The sequence below is a fragment of the Chenopodium album genome, chromosome 7, assembly GCF_948465745.1.
Source record: "Chenopodium album chromosome 7, dcCheAlbu1.1, whole genome shotgun sequence".
Classification (NCBI taxonomy): Eukaryota; Viridiplantae; Streptophyta; class Magnoliopsida; order Caryophyllales; family Amaranthaceae; genus Chenopodium; species Chenopodium album.
In genome coordinates this window covers 13,419,774-13,440,940 of record NC_137840.1, presented here as the reverse complement: position 1 = coordinate 13,440,940, position 21,167 = coordinate 13,419,774, and the positions used below count along the sequence as shown (strand labels likewise).

Here is a 21,167-nt window from a genome sequence, read left to right as displayed (position 1 = left end):
ACTAAAATATTAAAAGTCGCATGGAAATGAGAGAAAAGGAAAAAAAGAGAAAGATGTGTGGGACCACTTCTAATTGTACTATTGAGGCAGTGAAAGTTTATATAATACCATTAGTTATTGGGACTACACTTGGTAGGGAGAACCCGTATTCAATCCCCCGCAACAACAATCGGGAGGGGACAAGAACCTAACCACCCCCGGATCCGGATTAGCCCAAAGGGTGAAGTGGGTGGAACACAAAAAAAAAAAAAAAAAAGTTATTTAGTGATACTATATATGCACGTAGTTATTACCACTGAATGCATACATAGTACTACTAAAATATTCAATGATAGTATTTGATCACCCAATGATACTATTGATCACTCAATGGTACTACTCTAAAATCAAAATATATTACTTGCAATTACACTCTTACTCCTCATTATGCAATTATTTTTACATAACGGGACTCACTTTAAACAGGCTCCCGAGTATGCAACAATTTTTTTTATTTTTTATTTATTTTTATTTTTTTTAAACAATCCAACAATAGTTTTTGATGGTTAGAAAACAGAAGTTGAAAAGTCAAGTACGGAGTAGTAGTAGACTACTTAGGGCCTGTTCTCTTCCGTCGAAATTCAGTTCAGTTCAGCTCAGTTCAGTTCAATTCAGTTTAGTTCAGTTCAGTTCAGTTCAGCTCTTAATTTATGTCTAATGATATTGCTAATGATATAAAGCCAAATTTCATTCTTTTAAGCTCTTATTACAACGACGACGACAACAACAACAACAACAACAACAACAACAACAACAACAACAACAACAACAACAACAACAACAACAACAATAATAATAATATTAACAACAACAACAACAACAACAACAACAATAATAATAATAATAATAATAATAATAATAATAATAAGTAATAAATAATAATAATAATAATAATAATAATAATAATAATAATAATAATAATAATAATAATAATCATCATCATCAATAAATAATAACAACAACAACAACAACAACAATAATAATAATAATTTGGGGTTAGATACTAGTTAGATACATGTATTAATTAAAACATTAAAGAGAGTGGATTAGGGTGTTGGACTGTCGGGCCGTTGTCTCTGTTAGCTTTTCGTGTTTTTTTCTTTTTCTTTTTCTTTTTTTAAATATTTTTTTAAAAAATTTGTTTAAATGGGTTAGATACATGTAAGTGTTTTGTGTTCTTTTGTCATAATACTATTTTATTTTTAAATTAAATAGTATATGGGTTTAAAATGTTTAGAGGTTTCAAGTTTTTAATATATTTTCCATAAATTTTATAATTATATAGTATATTTTTCGTAAATATTTGAATATGTACATTTGTATATACACATATGTATAGTAATAAATAATCAATAAATAATCAAATATCACTAATCTGTAGTTAAAAATCACTAATTAATAAGTTCTGGTACAATTCAGCTGAGTTCACTCACAAGAAGCCTTACTTCGTAGTTCGTACCACACATTTCCATTGTCTTTGGTAGTGACTTTTACTAGTGCTCTGATTTTCTCTCATGGAAACATACCCTTTACCTCAGGGCTCCCTTCATCTGGGCTTGGATTGTTCTACTCAGTAAGTCTTTCATTCTATCCTTTTACATGTTTTTATCATCAATTTTACTTGGTGATTTTATTAAATTTTGGATTTTTTTTATCACTCCTACAAATTTGATTATCAGCTATAAAATAATTTATGTAATTTCTCTGTCATTGAATTGTTCAGTATATACTAAATTCCGCGTTTTTAAGTTTTCTCTTTGATCTTTGTGCTTATGAACACTTATATATACTTGGGTTGAAATTGAATTATGTTTATGATTTTGTTGGTGGGTTTAGGTCCTTAAAGGCTACTGTTTTGGATTCCAACCTTGTAATTGTTGCCACAGAATTTGTGCATTTTGATTCAGACTTACCCCATTACAAAACCAAAGATGGGGTATATCGCGATTCGGCAATTAATGGCCGGATTGTTTCCCCTACTATAATGTGGGTTGAAGCCCTTGACTTGATGCTTGAAAAATTAAACAAGACAGTAGACTATACAAAGATTGTTTCAATTTCAGGGAGTGCACAACAACATGGTAGTGTATATTGGAAAATTGGGAGTTCTATGGTATTACCATCTCTTGATCCCAAAAAGAGGTTAAAAGATCAGTTAAGTGAGTCATTTTCTTTGCAAGAGTCACCAATATGGATGGACTGTAGCACAACAGAACAATGTAGGAAGATTGAAGAAGCTGTTGGGGGTGCATTTGAGTTACATCGTCTCACTGGGTCTCGGGCACATGAAAGATATGTCGGCCCACAAGTCCGGAAGATTTATGAGACAAGGCCTGAAATATACAATAATACTGAGAGGATATCCCTTGTTAGTTCTTTTATGGGATCTCTTCTTATTGGTGCGTATGCTTGCATTGATGAAACTGATGGAGCAGGGATGAACTTGATGGATATAAGGAAACGAGAGTGGTCGAATTTAGCTTTGGAAGTAGGCTATTTTCCTCATATGATTGTTCATGTTTGCTGAAACGTATTGCTGTCTTGTTTGTCAGGGATTAGATTTCCTATCTTCATTATAGACTACCTGATCCAAGAATTGTTCGCTACAGGCAACCGCACCGTTTTTGAAAGAGAAGCTTGGAAAGATTGCTCCAGCTTTTACTGTTTCCGGTTACATTGCCCCATATTTTGTCAACAGGTTAGTTGCCTTAAATTGAGTTGTAGCTGTTGCTGGTCAAATTTTTCTTTCTTTTTTTTTTTTTTTTTTTTTTACTCCGTACCATTTTAGATGTAAGAGAAAATCATAGATTAAGTTGAGGTAGCTATTCATCCTACCATTTTAATACTAAAGTATTATGTTATCAATCCTTCATATTCCTTTCAGATTCAAGTTCAACGAGAAATGTTTGGTTATTCAGTGGTCAGGAGATAATCCAAACAGCCTTGCTGGTATGTACTTTATTTTCCTGAATACAATGAGGTTATGGCTGTGCTTATATGTTTCAATGGTTCATCACCTCTGTCCTGTTAAATTTGTCATTTATTTTCACTTTTGTCGTATTGGCTTATGCCTATCAGCTATGAGATGTGCCTTCTACACCTTGCTGTAATTGCATCCAAACTATGGGTTTCTTGAAGTGAGAAGGCTAAGACCTTACGATAGTTATGCCTATATGAGCATTTAATAACATGGACTATGTTATTTCTGCTCTTCTCTTTCATTTCCTTTTTTCTTTCTGGAAAATGTCTTCAACTTCATCTCCATAAAATCAGCACTATAGCTAGTGCCCTCCACTTTTATTAGAATTCTGGTCTTGATACCGTAAAAAGGCTCTATAAGTATACCGATGAACAAAGTGCTAGGGGGACATGCTAATTGCTAAGTAATGACTTGAGAAGACTGCTGTATGTCTAGTTGTACTGCAAAGCTGATCCGTTAATTGCAAATTGATGTAAGTGTAGTCTGAGTTTCTTAGCCTGTAGAATGATATCCAACAATAGTTGGTTAACTCTTGAATCTCTAGTATTAATCCAACTGAGGGCTTTAGAGTTTATTGGTGGTCTTTGGATGTCCATTGAAGCTTGAGTTTTTGAACTCAGATTGTTTTGGGATTTGTGGCATGATATGTTAGCACGACTATTGACTACTTCAATTATGAACTACTTGGTGGCTTCAGCATTTAGCTATAATTTTTCATTTTTGGATTAGGGGGGAGGATATTCAGTTTCTGGTAACACAATATAGTCACCCAAAATGTTTCCGTTGATCTAATTATTTACAGCAGAATATCATTACTGTTGTAGTGTGTAAAGAGCCGAGTCACTATTAGAGGTAAAGAATCAGATCAGTAAATGGTGCTGAAGTTTTGGTTGTAGGAAATGGCACTGTAAAATCAGAATAATATTAGGTATGTGGGTCGATTTTATTTAATGTGTTTAAGGCACTGTAAAATCAGAATTTTCTATGGAGGATTGAGCCCCTAAGGGAAGTCGTGTCTTGATGTCGGAGCCGGAGGCCCGATTATGAACAAGACCGAAGAAGAGGTTGTAGATATAATTGAGCATGTAGTTCGTCACCACATGGATTGGCAAGAGTGAGAGAGAGAGTCCATAAGCAAGAGTGGCTCAACGGTTTATTCGGTTGATCATCTTAATGCAATCAATAACTTGTCTTCCCAAATCTCAAACTTGGGAAAGGAGATGACATTGATTAAAGCCAAGCTAGAGAGTGCCTCTTCGATTGCACCAAGTCTTCCCTCCCTCATAAAAGGGAGAGGTACACCTTCTAACTCTGCTCCTCCTTCTACCTCAAGTAATATGCCAAATGGTTGTGTCTTTTGTGATGTTTGTGGGTGTTATGACCATGATTCTTCTAATTGTCCAAATGCTTTTGAAAATTGTGATTGATGATGTTGAAAACAATGATTGTCAGCAAGTGAATTTTGTTTCCAATAATAACAATAATGGACAAAGATTTGATGGTCCAAGGAATTTTGGGAATAGGAATTCTCACCAACAGGGTAGTTTTGATAACTACAACAATGGTGGTTATAGGAACCAAGGAAATCAAGGTTTCCGAGATAACTATAACAACCAAGGTTATAGTAATCAAAACCAAAGGCAAGGGTATGGAAATCAAGGCCAATCTCATGGCTTTGGTGGCCAACACCAAAATTTTGGTAACAATCAAGGCCGAGGTAATTGGAACAATCAAAATAGGGGAAATTTTCAAAACAACAACGAAAGGGGACCCCACCCGGATTTGCTCCAACACCTCAAGACAATGGTGATAATTCTTATGCTCAACCCCTATCTTCCAAGACTACCTTAGAGGAGATCATTGAGAACCAAACCAAGATTTTGAACACCTAAATGTCGGTGAGTGATAAGAAGTTCAATGAGATGATGACACACAACAAGATGCTTAGCCAACACTTTGAAAGATTGTGCTAGCCCTTCTTCACTGCCCTCTCAAGGAGTTGATCCTAAGAAACCCGTTTGTCCTATCACCACAAGGAGTGGAAAAGTGCTTAAAGAAATAGTTTCTAGAAATAGTGGGGAGGATGAGAAGAAGAGTGATTGTGACTCAAGTGAGGAAAAAGAGAAAGATGTGTCAAAGAGTGTGAGCAAAGATGAAGTCCTTGAAAAAAAGAAGAGTGTTGAGAGAGTGCAAGAGGAAGTGAGAAAACCCGACCTTCCATATCCCCAAAAGTTTATGAGGATCAAGTTAGATGAACAATTTGGGAGATTCCTTGACATCCATCTTTCTGTCCCTCTCACCGAAGCTATGACTCAAATGCCTAGATATTCCAAATTCCTTAAGGATATTTTGAGTGGCAAGAGAGAGTGCAATGAGATAGATTCGGTAGAGCTTGGCGAGTGTTGTAGTGCATTGATTCACAATGACCTTAGACGCACTTGAGGCGCACATGAGGTGAACTTCAGCCAAAAATTTTTAACGGCCCATATACTGCGCCTCACTTCAAAGAGGTGCACTAAGGCGCAGTAGAACCCCTCTCACCTCAAAGGGCCTTGAGCTTTTTATACATTGATCCAACGTTCCTTCCCTCGGCCTTCGATAATTGATTTTCTCTCTAGCATTTCTTTCCCGGTTTGGCTCGCAAACTATCGTTGTTGTATTAGAGATTGATATGGTCGCGACCTCTTGGTGCTGAGGCCGAGAGGATTCTTGATGGGGCAGAGACAAGTGAGGCCGAGGGCTAGGCTGAGGAGCGTTCCCAACCTACCTTGCTCTCTGTTGTACTTAACAAGTGCTCTTAAGCTCTCTTCAAGGTTTTTGTTGATTTAATTGAGGGCCAGTCACCTCCCCTACGGGTTTGCTTTAAGCTTGTGGTACAATTTCCTCCAGAGAATTGGAGCTTGCTTAATAGCATCTTGATCCTGGTCGTGGACGCCTCGTATTCATCATAACTTTTTTTCTAGTTATCCTCAGAGATGGCCCCACTGAATTCTCCTGGGAGTGTTAGGGTATTCCGGGTATCAGATGACCTAGATACCAAAGTTCTTGAGCTCCGCCTCCTATGGGGGTTGACCCGTGAAAACCCCTCCGATGCTTAAGTCAGCGAAACATACTTTTTAGAGAGAGAAAGTAGAGAGAAAACAGAGAGAGGGAATGAGAGAGATTAGAAAAAGTTACCATCATTAATTGGCTATTTTTAGATGTGCTTTCAGGTGGCAAAGTTGTACTTTATTGGACAGCTTAGGGTAAATTTGTACTTTGTGATGATTAATGGATGCTTAAGGATGATGGTCTGGATCATGGAGGGGTATTTTGTCATCTTAGGTTCATTGGGCTTAAGATATGGACTAGGCCCAAACACTAACTAATAATTGAGAGTTATAATTTCTAAGCAAAAAGTAAGAGAAAGGATCTTAAAAAAGACGAATATCTGTACAAAGGGAGCAAAGGGGTATTATATATTACCGTTCAATCTGTCAGGAAAAAGGAAAAAAAGAAGTCGTGAGGCCACTACAGGCAGCCTTTAGAATGCCAAGGCAGTTGCTTCTGCATCCATGCTCGAATCAGCGGTCTTCAATTCAAGTTCCCACCAACTCTGCCACCGTGAGCACGGATGTACTCAACGTGGCACATCTTTGTCACTCTTCTTCTTGAATTTGCTTCATCACTCTTCTTTGTTTGCTTCTTTCAATAACTTCAAGGGATGCCTCTAAACTTTGATTATCAATAAAAACATGAACAACCCCGTAAAGCATAAAATACATAGATTTAGGTGGTTTATTTTTCACAAAATCAAGGGTTAAAATACACTCAAAATTCATACAAATAACAAGTTATCGTGCACCTTAGAATTCTCAATTTTGACAAGAGATATTTTAGGTCGTTGAAACTAAAACACTCCTAATCAAACACAAAATTTATAAACCTAAACCTAAGCACCAAACACAAGTCTAGCGGTAAGTTAAGGGTCGATCCTAGGGACAAGCTAATCACCACATTAAAAACTAACAATCAAGCTATCTCGAAAAGGTGAATAAAGTTAGCTAAAGATACTTTAACAATGATTAGAACGAACTAGAAACAATATAATTAAGACACTAAGGAAATAGGCTAGGCAAGTATTCACTCAAGCACAACAAAGCATGAACTCAATTTGAAAGTGAACTAAGTACCTCATACCAATGGTTTTAATGCACAATTCGACTGCCTATCGGGGTCAGTTGCTTCCTCAATTCATCAAAAGTCTACACTATTGTTGTAAACTATGCAAATTAAGGTAATAATCAAGCAAAACCATTAAATGGAAATTCCTAAGTTACGCCATCGCCACAACTTAGTTCAATACACCTAATTGCAACTAATGGTTGACCACCCAAAAGAAACAACTAACAAGACATGAAATACAAAGACTTTTAATTACAATCACATTAATTTCAACCCCAAAACATGCTTGAGATTCAACTATACCATCACCATCCCCTTAGTTAGGGGAATTACTCATAAATCATGTTAAAAGCAAAATCAATCATTAAATCAATAAGCATCAACATGATTAATAAGCAAACAAGAAGATTCAAACTAAACAAGTGAAATCAAATGCAAAAGTAAAGAGAAAAAATGCTCATTAATTGAAGTTGAAGGTTTATAAAGAGGTTGATTAAGCTTCTTCTTCAAAATCTAAGCTCAACAATGGAGAAATCCACACTTTCTCTCTCTACAAAGTAAACTAAGAAGGTTTCTCTCTCTATAATAAGCTAATAAAACTAGAAAATTAAGCTAAGCTAAAAAAAACTCCCAAAAACGTTCTTAAAAGGACTTAAATAGTCTGTAAAAAGTCGGCTGAAACTGGGAAATGGTCCGACCGAACTACGGGTAGGTTCAATCAAACATCTGGGTAGTTTCAGTCGAACCCTGGGTAGGTTCGACCGAACCTCAACAATGGAGAAATCCACACTTTCTCTCTCTACAAAGTAAACTAAGAAGGTTTCTCTCTCTATAATAAGCTAATAAAACTAGAAAATTAAGCTAAGCTAAAAAACTCCCAAAAACGTTCTTAAAAGGACTTAAATAGTCTGTAAAAAGTCGGCTGAAACTGGGAAATGGTCCGACCGAACTACGGGTAGGTTCAATCGGACATCTGGGTAGGTTCAGTCGAACCCTGGGTAGGTTCGACCGAACCTCCTTGCTCCTTCGACCCCTCCTACAAAAACGCTAAAAATTGGTTTGAAACTGCCTTATTTGCACCTTAGAGGTTCGGTCAAACTGAAAAGTTTGACCACACCTTGGTTTGACCGAACCTCTGAGAGGTTCGACCACACCTCCTCTTTTACTTGCTCCCCTTGCTTTCTCTCCTTCCCTTTGCTCCTCTTGCCTTTATCCATGCTTCCAAGCTTGGCCAAGGGGCCTACCACCATGCTTGGAACCGCTATGGAACCTACAAAAGAGACCTACACACTACTCCTAAGAGTGACATAAATGTCAGTCATCAAGTTTCTACGCGGTGATCTACTGTGATTATTTGTTTTGGTTTTCGGTTAGTTTATTTACAGCTAATCTATTCTCTCAAATATTTTTGTGTAAATAAAAGTTTTGATAACACGAATATCAAATTTGTTGAGGTTGAGAAAGTCAAGCCTACATCGGCATCTAAGGTTTACTTGTCCAGTATAAAATGAATGTGATTTTTAATATTCATCTCATCGTCAATGCTAAGGAAAAACGACATTGTAAGAAAATTAGAGCGTAAAACAAAAAGTGTTTTGGGCCTTGTCTATAGCAATGGCTTATAATTCTATAACCATTGCCTAACTAGTGAAAAAAATTAAGAGGGTTGTGAAGAAGGTTTTTAATTTTCTACCATTTTCTATGGAATAGAGAACAGATAAAGAGGATCATGGTATATGACCATCGGAGATAAATTCTTGGTTCATGTAGCCTACTCCATGATTGGGATTAAGGCTTTGATATTGTTCTAATTTTATCATGACATGCCTCATTCCTCCTATATTGTAATCATATGTACTTCCTCCATTACGTATTGAACTTAACACTTGCTATTTTCATACGAAGTATAATTTAAGACAATAGAAGAAAGTGTTGGTGTGGTGAGTGTAAGAAAAAGGTGGATAAAATAATGGAAAGTGGGTTTAAAGGTGTACGTGCTGTGGGGTAAGGGAATAAGTGAGAAATGCGTGTGCCAGAAATAAACCTGAATGGAAGGTGTCGAGATCATCATGAAATGGAGGTATATCCTTAACTTCTCATTTATGGTCTTTGAATATCCTTTCTTTTAAAAAAGTTTTTCTTGTAATCGGTTGTAACTCAAGATGTGTGCACTTCCAGATCAATTATAACACAACTTACCACTAGAACCGTTGGGACTTTTGTTTTTGTATCTGGCTTTGGACTAAAGTATTTAATTATTTTTCGTTTGTATCATCAATTCTTGAGTCTGTTATCATATGCCATGTCTTCATTAATAAATAAACTGTTGGCATCTCAAATCAATTGCATTACTTTGTTGTGTTTTGACGGCAGGTTTGACACTCAACTATGGTGATCTTGCAATAAGTCTTGGCACAAGTGACACGGTGAGTGGACATCTTTCTCATACTACTTGTCTCAGTTTGATTAGCAGAAATAGGTCATTGCTATTCCATCCAAACCAAATAAATCCTAACCTCTACTATCCTAAATATAGTAGCAAGCAAGGGTCATCTCTCCTAACGGAAGCAAGTAAGAGTATACCTAAATTCACATGAAGCCAAGCCGATGATGGTGTGTTTTTTTGGTTTTTGGAAATTTAGACTAAAACTATAGGAAGATTAAACTAGCAATCTAAGTTAAACAAGCAAAGGAAATTTAATGGACAAAAGCACTATGTAAAGGGAGTTCCAACCATATTACATTCAGTTTAATTATGATTATTTAAGTGATCATGGTCACTACTAAGGGAAATCAACATATCTAAATTACTCCTGCGTATTAAGACATGCAAACCCCCAACTCAATAAGCTCACTCTTGGCCAACTAATCGAGTCTAATATTATTGTATGAGCTAGTGCTCTAGACTGACTCACTCCCGCACAACTAGTCATTTAATATTGTCCATTACTACACCCTTCACCCCCTATCCTAGCTAAAAATCTAGCATAGAATAAGGAAAGAAATCCTCATAATTATAAAGAACTTAACTAATCAAACCAAACATGACTAACTAGATATTGAAACACTAATCAATGATTAACAAATAGTTGATGAAGCAATTAACAACTAGTCTACCAAATTAAGCAAGTAAAATAAGAGAAGAGAGCAAGAAATTACTGAAAATTGGAAGATATTTTATTGCATGCTAAGTTGAAAAAAAAAAAAAAAAAAAAAAAAAAAAAAGCCACAAACACAATGGAGACTACTTTTCTATTCCGAAGACTAAAAATCTGAATAATCCTTAATTACATGATATTAGCATCTTTATATCCCCAAATATCCCAACATAAATGGCTCAAAACATCTCGAGAAATCCCAATAATTACCCAATGGAGCGGACCCTACAGGCTCCTAATGTTGGCTGGAGCGGATGCTTCAGCTTACTGCTCCAAAGTTCATTTGTGCTCTTGAACGGAGCCAGCACTCCTTAGTTGTGCAGTCGCTCCTCCTGAAGGAACCCAAGTTACTCAATAGTGAAATGGCAATCTTGTAAATATTAGTCTAGAAATCCGTGCATGGCAGTTGGAAGTCCTTCGTTCTTCATGTCTGCAAGAGTATAACAATGGTAGAATTCGCCCAACACCACAACATAGATCGTCCTCAACACTACTAACACCGCAACAAACTTCGACCACAACACACCACTTCCGGTGGCAAACTTCCGTTCAAATTTAACAAAAAACCCTTAGAAAAATGGAGGAAAGAATGACATGATTAACCCCAAAGGGTATGAGTGTTGTCCTCCTCCAATGAAACCAATTGCAGAGTTCAATTCTCCATTGAAGCCTCTTTGTTTCTCCATTGGAGACTTTGAAGATTTGTTGATTTTTCTCCATTAAAGCCCATTGTTTTCTCACTTTTACCCAATGTCGACAATTTTACCCCAACTTTACATAGCAAAATGACCAAAGTGCCCTTTGAGTAACTTTGGTTGTTACTCAAAATGAGTAACTTGGGTTTTCTCCGCTCCTCCCTTGTTTTGCTTTCAAATGACTTTCCACCCAGCCTCTAACTTCACATCAGGTTCATGATATGATGTTTTCAAGGCAACTTACACTAAAGGGCTCCCACAAAACTCGTGAGCAAAATGAAAATGCAAGAATATTAAGGAACTAAGGGTGTAATCAAGCAAATTCATGTAAATCTAAGCTAAGTAAGAAGAAGGGATGAAACTAATGAAAACTTGCAAAGGTGCTTAAAGCAAAAGATTGGGGTAAATGCACAAGAAAGGGGCAAAATTAAGGGAATATTTAGGTAGAAAAGTGTTCTAAAGACCACTAATCACAGTCGTTAATAATTTTTTTTTTTTTTTTTTTTTAGTAAATTTATCACTAAATAGTGTCACTTTTTTATTCCTTATAAATTGACCACATTGTTATAAAAGCTAGCATATCTGCGATACACTAGTATAAAATTATCACCGGTGACAAATTGGTATGAAATCTACCAAGTGCGCAACAAATCGACATATAAGTTAACAAGTTATGACACTTGTCCCTTTATTTTTCTTGCTGGAGCAAGTGCTTAATTTATTATTATTATTTTTTTTTTTTTTTTTGTTTTAACTTTTTCAATTTTGTTGTTGTTAATACTTATTTAATATCAGATACTTCTTTCCTTCAAGCCCATACACCTAAAATTAGTGAAAAATAATAACAAAAAAAAAAAAAATAAATAAATAAATTGTATGAGTAAACAAATTAAAAATCTCAAAAATTGAAAGGGGAGAGAAATTCTTAGGAATTAATGTCTCAAAAGTAGTTGAAATTTACTTGTAAACTGTTTAGAAAATGGGAGCAAATCTATTTGTAAAATATTATATATTGCCAAAAAAGGAAAGCTCAATGTGATTCTGAACTTATGATTCTTATGCATGATCTTGAATTTTCCTTTATATTCTCTGATTTCCTTTTTTTTTTTTTTTTGTTCTTTGGATTTTATTTTTTTAACAGTCCTAGAAATGTTTAATGAATATCTAAAGTAGAGAAAAGTAAAGAAAAGAAAGAAAACAATAGATTAAAGTTAAAAAATTAAGAATAATGATGACTTTGATGAGTACAATATGCACTTATTATGACTAGAAGGAAGGGTTAAATGTAGTGCTGTCAAATTTCAAACCGAAACCGTTTAACTGCCCGAAACCGACCGACCCAAATGAGAACCGAACCGATTAAAAACCGATTTTGTAAAACCAAAAACCGACTCGAACCGTATTTAAGTAAACCCGAAACCAAACCGATCCGAATAATGTCAAACCGTATAAGAACCGAACCCGTTAACAAATCGAACCAGTTCTAAACCGAACTGAAATCGAACCGAACCGAAAAAGAACTGAACCGTTTCTAACCCGAAACTGTTTCCAACCCGAAATCGTTTGAACCGAGGTAAAAACCGTTTACACCGAACCGTTAACAAACTGTAACCCGTTTGCACCAAACCGTTTATAAATCGAACCACTTACAAACCGAACCGTCTATAAATCAAACTGTAATTTCGACGTCACAATAACTCATCAAATCATGATTATGACACATCAATTAGTTGATTGAATAAGAAGCAGCTAATAATGTGATAGTAAAACAATAATAATTCATTAATACACTAAACTTTTATAATCTACGTTACTTTGTAATAAACTAGTAAGATCAGTATGACTAAACTTGAAATAACATGATATGTATTTTTGAAATTGATGAGAATTTGTATATAATATAATGCCGAATGCCTAAATATGAAGTGATGAACTCTCGGCTTGATATAAAACTTGTTAACCAGCAAAAGGTTAGCAAGTACTATGAAACTTCAAACCAAAATCGTTTAACTGCCCGAATCCAAACGATCCGATTAAAAACTAACTTTTTGAAATAAAAAACCGTTCCGAACCATAATTTAGTAAACGTGAAATGGAACTGATCCGAATAACGTTAAATCGTATAAAAGGCAAACCCGTTAACAAACCGAACCAAAATAAAACTGAACCAAAAAAGAACCGAACCGTTTCTAACTCGAAACCGTTTCCAACCCGAAACTGTTTGAGCCGGTATAAAAACCGTTTACACCGAACCGTTAACAAACTGCAACCCGGCTGCACCGAACCGTTTACTTCCCAAACCGTTTACTTCCCGAACCGTTTACCACCCGAACCGAATTAAAACCGCTCAAGAATAAACCGAAACCGAATCGAACCGATAACTATTTAAACCGAACTGAAACCGACCCGCGAGATACTTAAACCGATTTCAAACCGACCCGATTTAATACCGAACTGATTTCAAACCGAACCGAACCCGAACTGTCAAACCGTTTTGACAGTGCTAGTTAAATGTTGTCACTACTTTTACACCGTCGTCACTTATTATTATACTAATATGTCGCCACTTGTTAACTTTTATATTAATCTGTCGCCACTTGCTAACTTTTATACCAATTTGTTGCTTCTGTTAACTTTTATACTAATATATCACAAGGGTGCTAACATTTATAGCAATATGCTTAATTGGCCTTTTTTGACAGGTATTTGGAATAATTGATGATCCTCAACCTTGCTTGGAAAGCCATGTTTTCCCAAATCCCGTTGACACAAATGGCTATATGGTGATGCTAGTCTACAAGAATGGATCTCTTACTAGGGAAGGTGTGTGATGGTACTCCTTTGTGCTTTAAAAAATGTTGTTGCAAGTATGTAAGGTGCATAATAGCCAACTAATATTGTGAGCACTAATTCTTGATTAGATATCCGCAACCGATATGCAGAGAATTCTTGGGAGGTTTTTAACAAGTATCTGCAGCAAACGCCGCCTCTTAATGGTTGTCTATGCATTCCATCTTTAATGGCCATGCTGTGAAAGTAATTAACCTGATCTATGTTTCTTACATGTGTAGAAGGGAAGTTGGGATTTTACTACAAAGAGCATGAAATTCTTCCTCCTCTACCCGGTAAATACTATTCTGTTGTCTTTAACACTTGGTACATGGCTATAAATTAGACATCTTTTCCCACTGAATCTTCCTTCTTTCAATTTGGTCAAATAAATTATTGTGACTAGTAAGTCCAGACCCTTGGAGAATGAGAAGGCATTAGAAGGTGTTAATTCTTTTTGATAATTTACTGATGAGTGATGACCCTGTGTTATGTCTATAATAGATTCGTGTCTGAACCTCTCACTGTTACTGAAGATATGAAATACAAAGAACTAACTCTTTTTCTTCATACATTAACAAGTTGGTTTCCACAGATATGCTCTTAAAAATTTCGCAAGTGATAGTATGGATGGTGTGATTGCACAGGAGATGCAAGAGTTTGATGCTCCGTTTGAGGTTCATATTCTTAACTAAATGTAGGAAATAACTTGTCAATTTACCATACAAGGGCTTAGTAAGCATGCAAAGTCTATTTAGACTTTGATAATGATATTGAGTATATCCTCCCACATAAGAAAGGTGCTATTGCAGGTCCGAGCACTAATAGAGGGTCAGCTTCTATCTATGCGAGCACATGCTGAAAGAGTAGGAATGGTTCTTCCACCAAAGCGCCTAATAGCCACAGGTGGAGCATCATCAAATGAGTGCATTCTTAATGCTATTGCATCTATATTTGGATGTGATGTACATACTGTCCCAAGGCCAGGTAAATACTGGGAACTTCAATCTTAATGCTTAAAGTTGTTTTTAACTGAGATAAAATGTCTAGGCTTGGACAAAATCTGTCATTTGTTTAAACTTCTTGTATGTCTTTATAGATTCAGCATCCATGGGAGCTGCACTTAGAGCTGCCCATGGTTGGACATGCCACAAAAAGGGGAGTTTTGTTCCCGTTCGGACTTTGTACGAAGACCGGTTGGAGAAGACATCTCTTAGCTCTAAGCTTTCTGTGAATGCTAGGGACCCAGATTTGTCATTAAAATATGCAATACTGATGAGGAAACGAATTGAAATTGAAGATCGCCTTGTCAAGCAGTTTGGACGTGTAAAAATTTAACATCATGCTATAAGTTAAATGTTGTGTTCGTTATAAAAAAAACATTACATTACGTTGTGATGTGTGATGACAATGTACTCAGATTTAATGTTTCAACTAATATTTGCCCGTAATAGTAAACTAAACTTGGTAAACTGGAATCATACCCAAAACTCCAACGGACTTGAAACGACGATCTGAACTGGATTCGAATTCCGAAACACGTAATGGACCTGACCTGTACTTGACTCGAGGCATTGATTGGCATGTAAAAGAAGGCATATTTGGTGAATTTTGACCTTATATTAGAACCTTAAGGACCAAAATGACTAGGTTAACCCTAATCGAGCAATTTTCTTAAATTATGGAAATGGCAACAAATTGGCAAACCATCTTCAATCCTCTCCCTGTTTCTTCTTAAATTTTCTGTCAAGTGTTCAACTACCCCTAAAAATATTAAAGTAAAACCCTAAGTTTTGGTTTTCTGCAAAGTAATTGCTTTACTGTACTGGTATTGGTGAAGGGGAAAAAGTGCAAAAAGTCGCCATCTTTGGGTGTTCTTTGGAGACCAGAAGCTAGGTGAAGTTAGACTTGGAAAATGGGTCATTCGGGTTGGGTCATTTCGGGTCGGGTCAAGTTCGGGTTAAAAGGTTATCGGGTTAAGTTCAGGTCGGGTCGGGTCATTTTGGGTTTCAGATTGATTTCGGCTCGACTGATAATCGGGTCGGGTCGGGTATCGGGTCAACACTTTGGGTCGGGTCAGCTCGGGTCGGGTTAATTTTCGGGTCAGGTCAGTTCGGCTCGGGTCAATTTTCGGGTCAACTTCAAGTCGGGTCATATTTGGGTGATACATTGGGTTAAATTTAACTCTATGTATATATTTATTTATTTTTTTGACGAAAAACTCACTATATTTATTAAGGCTACTTTTTTCATGGAATATAGTAATTGTTTGGCTTTTATTGGCCTCTTTTTTATTTTTTAGATTGAGAATCAATTTTAGGATCTCCAGAAATTAAGAGAGATGCTCTAACTAATTGAGTTATACCTCACTCTCTTATTGATCTTGGTTTTAATACTCTTATTATTATTGTCACTATTGTAATAATTTCTCTGTATTATTCTTATACTACCAGCGTCCCCAATTTTTAGTTAATTTTATTTCGAACTTTAGTTAATATTTTTAATCTTATGAGTAGTCATTAAATTTCAATCTTTTTACGAATTTTTAATCTTATAGAGATAAAAGGCAGAAGAAATCGAGAAAAATAATGCTCAAAATATGTAAATTACTTACAATGTTACATATTACAAATTAATAAAAAAAAATTAAGTCAATTTGATTGCGGTTTTTTTTCTATTTCGGTTTGCTAAGGTCAAGTCTTTAGCTTAAATAGATTCTGGTACGGTCATTTTAGGTATAAGATAATTTTGGTTCGGGTCACTTTGGGTTTTGAGTCTATTTGGGGCAATTAATTCAAGTTAAAGGTCGAGTCAACTTTGGGTCGGGTCAACTTTGTGTGTCGAGTCGGGTTGTTTTGGGTCTCGGGTCAACTTCGGGTCGGGTCATCTCGAGTCGGATCATTTCAGGTTGGGTTATTTCAGGTTTCGGGTCAAGGTCGGGTCAGTTCCACTTCGGGTCGGGTCAGGTTGATTTAGGTTTTGGTTCAGTTTCGGGTCATTGGTTTCGATCATCGGGTTCGGGTTAGGATTTCCAGGTCTAGGTGAAATTCCTTACATTCACTTGTTGAAAACGTCAATTCAATTGTCCCAAGAACCCTAATTGTTGAAAACGCCCAATTCACTTTCCACAAGAACCCTAATTCCCAAATCTAACCATTTACACCAATTATATATAGTTGGCGAAGAACCCTAATTTAAGAACAAATGGAATCATACGTTACTCCGAATTGAGTGTCTGCAGTTGTGGAGAATTGATCTTTAAAAAATTTAAACAAGTAGCAAAATCTGAGAAAATTTGGTGGAATTTGATGAAGGGGATGAGAATTGAAGTTGGAAGCTGTTTTAAATAGAAAAATCAGGGGAAAATCAATAAAAAAAAAAAAAGGTCAATATAGTCGTTAAGTGGGGCCCTCAAACAGAAAATCCACCGAATTTTTGAAAATGGTGGGAATTGGAATACTTTTTTAATTTAAGAGGTGATAATATATATATATATATATATATATATATATATATATATATATATATATATATATATATATATACATATATTTTTTAACGGGTGGTAATTTTAAAACAAGTCTAATATTTGGGTGGTAATTTAAATAGAGTATGCTTGTGGCAAGCAGACTTATTCTTTACCATCTCAGCCTTGCAAAAGTTCCTAGATTCATGGAGATATAGAATACCATGTTTCCTTAAATAAATTATTTGGGAAATTTTGTGTAGAACTACCCTAAAGATAGGGTCATTTATGAACAACTACCTATTTTTTTTTTTATTTATTTAGAATTACCCGCAAGTTTGGGAATGTTTGGGTAGCACTACCCACTAACGTTTTTCGTCTAATTAAAACGTTATTTTGGCCCAAATTTTCACTTTTATTAATTATAATCGCCGATTAATGCTAAAATAAGCAAAAATCCCAATTCAATTAAACCCCCAAAACTTAGAAATCAAAATCCCCAAATAATACTAAACTCATGAACCCTAAAATGAATTCTAATTAAAACCCTAATTAGGTTAATTGAGGTAAATTAAAACCTTTATACAAATTGTGAGAGTTAATTGGGTGGCAAAAGTGAAAAAAGTGGGCTCCGGTAACGTCTTAATTGGACAAAAAAATGTTAATGGGTAGTGTTACCCAAACATTTTCAAACTCGTGGATAGTTCTAAACAAATTAAAAAAATGAGTAATTGTTCACAAATGATCCTATCTTTAGGGTGGTTCTTATCAAGTTTCACAAATATTGTAAAATACTCTCATTATTTTAGAGAAATAAATTAGCCTCACCACTCTCACTCTATATTTCCTTCTCTTTCACAACAGCTTTTGTGTTTTTATCCCATAATAAATAAAAAATTTTCTCACAAACCTCTTTCTTACTTTTCTCAATTAAAAAAAAATACTTGTATCTATTTAGAGCATTAAAAATAAAAGAAAAATTCTCAATGGTAGCTATGTAAAATTGCACTTTCTCAATGGTAACAATTTTTTTTTTTTTTTTTAACAAATTCTCATAAATAACATTACTTTTGTTAAGTTTCTAGCAACAACTAGTTAACTTAATTAAACACAAATTAACCTAATAATTTTAAAAAAATAAATAAATAAACCAGCCACACTACCCCAATCCCCGCCACCCTACTCACACCACAGCCACCCCCCGCAAGCACATATCACCCCTGAACAACTTAACATTTCAAAATTGTAGGCTGCTCTAATGGAAAATTATTCCCTATTGTTGAGCCCATGAACAACCCACATGTGAGCATTCTCTGGTCCACACTAAAACACTAAACACTATAGGAGGAGTGTAGTGGTAATGAAATCCCACATTGAAAGAATTCAAGAGTTACCACCACAATATAAGGCTAAGGGGCTACTCCCCTCATTGCCATATGGTTTTGAGGTGGAACCTCCTTGGTCTTGTAAAAGTGGTGGACTTGCACTCTCCCGTGACGGGCGCGGCCCAGACCCGTATTTAACATGGTATCAGAGCCAGGCCCACGATCGGGGCCTTAATGGCTAAGGTATACTGGGCCAAAACACTATGGACAGCTCACATGTGAGGGGGAGTGTTGAGCCCATGAACAACCCACATGTGAGCATTCTCTTGTCCCACACTAAAACACTAAACACTATAGGGGGAGTGTAGTGGTAATGAAATCCCACATTGAAAGAATTCAAGAGTTACCACCACAATATAAGGCTAAGGGGCTACTCCCCTCATTGCCATATGGTTTTGAGGTGGAACCTCCTTGGTCTTGTAAAAGTGGTGGACTTGCACTCTCCCGTGACGGGCGCGACCCAGACCCTTATTTAACACCTATCTCGCACCATCACCAAGCTCCATCAAAATCACCGTTCTATCGTATTTTTGCATGTTTGTCACCGTCATCATGAGCGCACCAATATGGGTATTGAATTAGAGCATCAATTGAAGTCCTAGCTGCAATTAGTGGCCATAATGTTGTAATTGATGGTCGAATTGTGGTAGTTGATGGCGGATTGGAGCAATCGGTTGCTGGTTGAGTGAGGGAGAAATTAATGTTGCTTGGTTGCGGTTTGATTAATGTCGTGGTGCTGCACGGGCTTAATTGCTGGCTGGTTTCTCGTTGCTACTTGCGGTGTGAAGAGAGGTTGCGAGTTGCATTGGTGATGCGCAGTTGTTGAGTGTTGTTGGTGAATTGAGACAGCAGGGGAGGCGAGTGGAAGCTACTAGTATCGGGCTATTGTTGACGGAATTGGGGGACGAGGTTTGAGATGAGTGGTGTTGGGATTTGTTTTCAGGAGTCGAGGTGAGATGTAGCCTGTGCCGACGCTCGTTTTCAAGTGTAATATGCGCTGGCGAGGGGTATCCAAGATGGCGAGCAGGGTGGCGAAGGATGGGGCAAGGTGGTTGGGGTGGCTATTTTTTTTTTCTACCTTTTATTTTAAAACACTCTAGCAACTTCAATTAATCACGGGACAAAGAGTCCATAAGAACATAAGGAGAAACATGTTGGGGACAATGGTTTTCCCAAGTTTGTTCGAAGCCAAAATGAACAATTTTTGCTAGATTTGTGAGCTACAATAGTACCATTGTGTTTCACATGGGACCAACAGCTAACAGACATAAAATAAGAACATAGAGCAAAGATATCTCCTAGCACATCATCCATATCCACCAAGTGAGCGTTCTTTGAAAGCCTTTCAATGACAACCTTGCGACTCGAGAATTACCTCGGTGAAGTCGTATCTTCTACCAAGCTTAAGAGCAAATTGCAGAGCTTTAGCCTCAGCAACTTCAAGCGTCCAGTGAGCACGATATCTCCTTGTAGCAGCATCAGGTACTTTCCCCTCGTGGTCTCTAGCAACAACCCCGAGTCCCACCCACCCCTCTTTTGAAAGACAAGCATCAACATTCAACTTAATTATGTTAGTAAGAGGGGCTGACCAGTAATCAGGGCTAGGCGAGGAAGTTTGCCCACAGAGCCATAGATACGCTTAGTATAGTTCCTTTGTTCTTCAACATACCTGGCAACTCAAGCAGCAATGATCATGTTTGGAGTAGTTTTCTTCTGGAAAATTTTGTCATTCCTCTCCCCCCAAATGCACCACACAAGATACATCCCTCGTTGCACAATCTTAGGGTCTAATTTATCCCATCTCACTCCAAGGTCGCAAATGGACTCGAATTCATCCCAATTTGTCATTTCAGCACATGAGCAATCCTCCCAAAGCTCCTGAACACGAACACACCTACAAAGGCATGATTGACTGACTCAACCTCATAATTACACCAGGGGCAGCAATTGTCATTGATGAGATGTCCTTTTAGGGGGGGATTTAATGAGATATTGTCATATGATGAATATGAAGGAGGGGCAGGGGGTGTAAGGAGAGAAATGGGAGCTTTTAGAGAGGTTGTTGACAACTGCGGACTGCATGATTTGGGTTATATTGGAGATTGGTACACATGGGAAAGAGGTAGAACACCGGCCACTCGAGTTAGAGAGAGATTGGACATATTCTTTAGGTCTGAATCCTGGTGTCTATTATTCAAAGAGGCCGCGGTGGAACATCTTTTGCGGTATAAATCTGATCATACTCCACTTTTATTGCGTAGTATTCCGAAGAAAAAACAGAAAAAGAAGAAAAAGAAGGAATCTAAATTTGAGACTTGTTGGCTCCTCGAAGAAGGATGTGAAAGTGTTGTGCGGGCTGCGTGGTTGGAGTCAGGCAGCAGCAATGTTTTATCTAAAATTGCTGAGGTTAGCAAGAAACTTACAATGTGGGGTGATGATTATTTCAATTGA

At 36.7% G+C, this 21,167-nt stretch overlaps 2 protein-coding genes across 2 annotated transcripts; both read left to right on the top strand.

Moving 5' to 3' along the window:
- The first annotated feature begins 1,480 nt into the window (after positions 1-1,480).
- Positions 1,481-15,323, top strand: LOC145638927 (xylulose kinase 2-like). The gene is made up of 11 exons (XM_081689996.1): positions 1,481-1,612; positions 1,876-2,527; positions 2,649-2,737; positions 2,924-2,988; positions 9,557-9,609; positions 13,739-13,859; positions 13,958-14,032; positions 14,108-14,161; positions 14,448-14,542; positions 14,678-14,852; positions 14,965-15,323. The coding sequence occupies exons 1-11, from the start codon at positions 1,554-1,556 to the stop codon at positions 15,201-15,203; spliced, it is 1,677 nt and encodes a 558-aa protein (XP_081546122.1). The 5' UTR covers positions 1,481-1,553; the 3' UTR covers positions 15,204-15,323.
- A 5,349-nt stretch (positions 15,324-20,672) lies between these two features.
- On the top strand, positions 20,673-21,167 carry LOC145640023 (uncharacterized). Its single transcript, XM_081691336.1, has one exon. It carries the CDS (start codon positions 20,673-20,675, stop codon positions 21,165-21,167), a length of 495 nt encoding a protein of 164 aa, XP_081547462.1.

Coding starts and splice junctions, on each gene's coding strand:
- LOC145638927 (XM_081689996.1), top strand. CDS start 1,554: ATGGAAACATACCCTTTACCTCAGGGCTCCCTTCATCTGGGCTTGGAT. Junction 2,738..2,923: donor GCCCCATATTTTGTCAACAG/GTTAGTTGCCTT, acceptor TATTCCTTTCAG/ATTCAAGTTCAACGAGAAAT. Junction 14,033..14,107: donor GCAAACGCCGCCTCTTAATG/GTTGTCTATGCA, acceptor TTACATGTGTAG/AAGGGAAGTTGGGATTTTAC.
- LOC145640023 (XM_081691336.1), top strand. CDS start 20,673: ATGAGATGTCCTTTTAGGGGGGGATTTAATGAGATATTGTCATATGAT.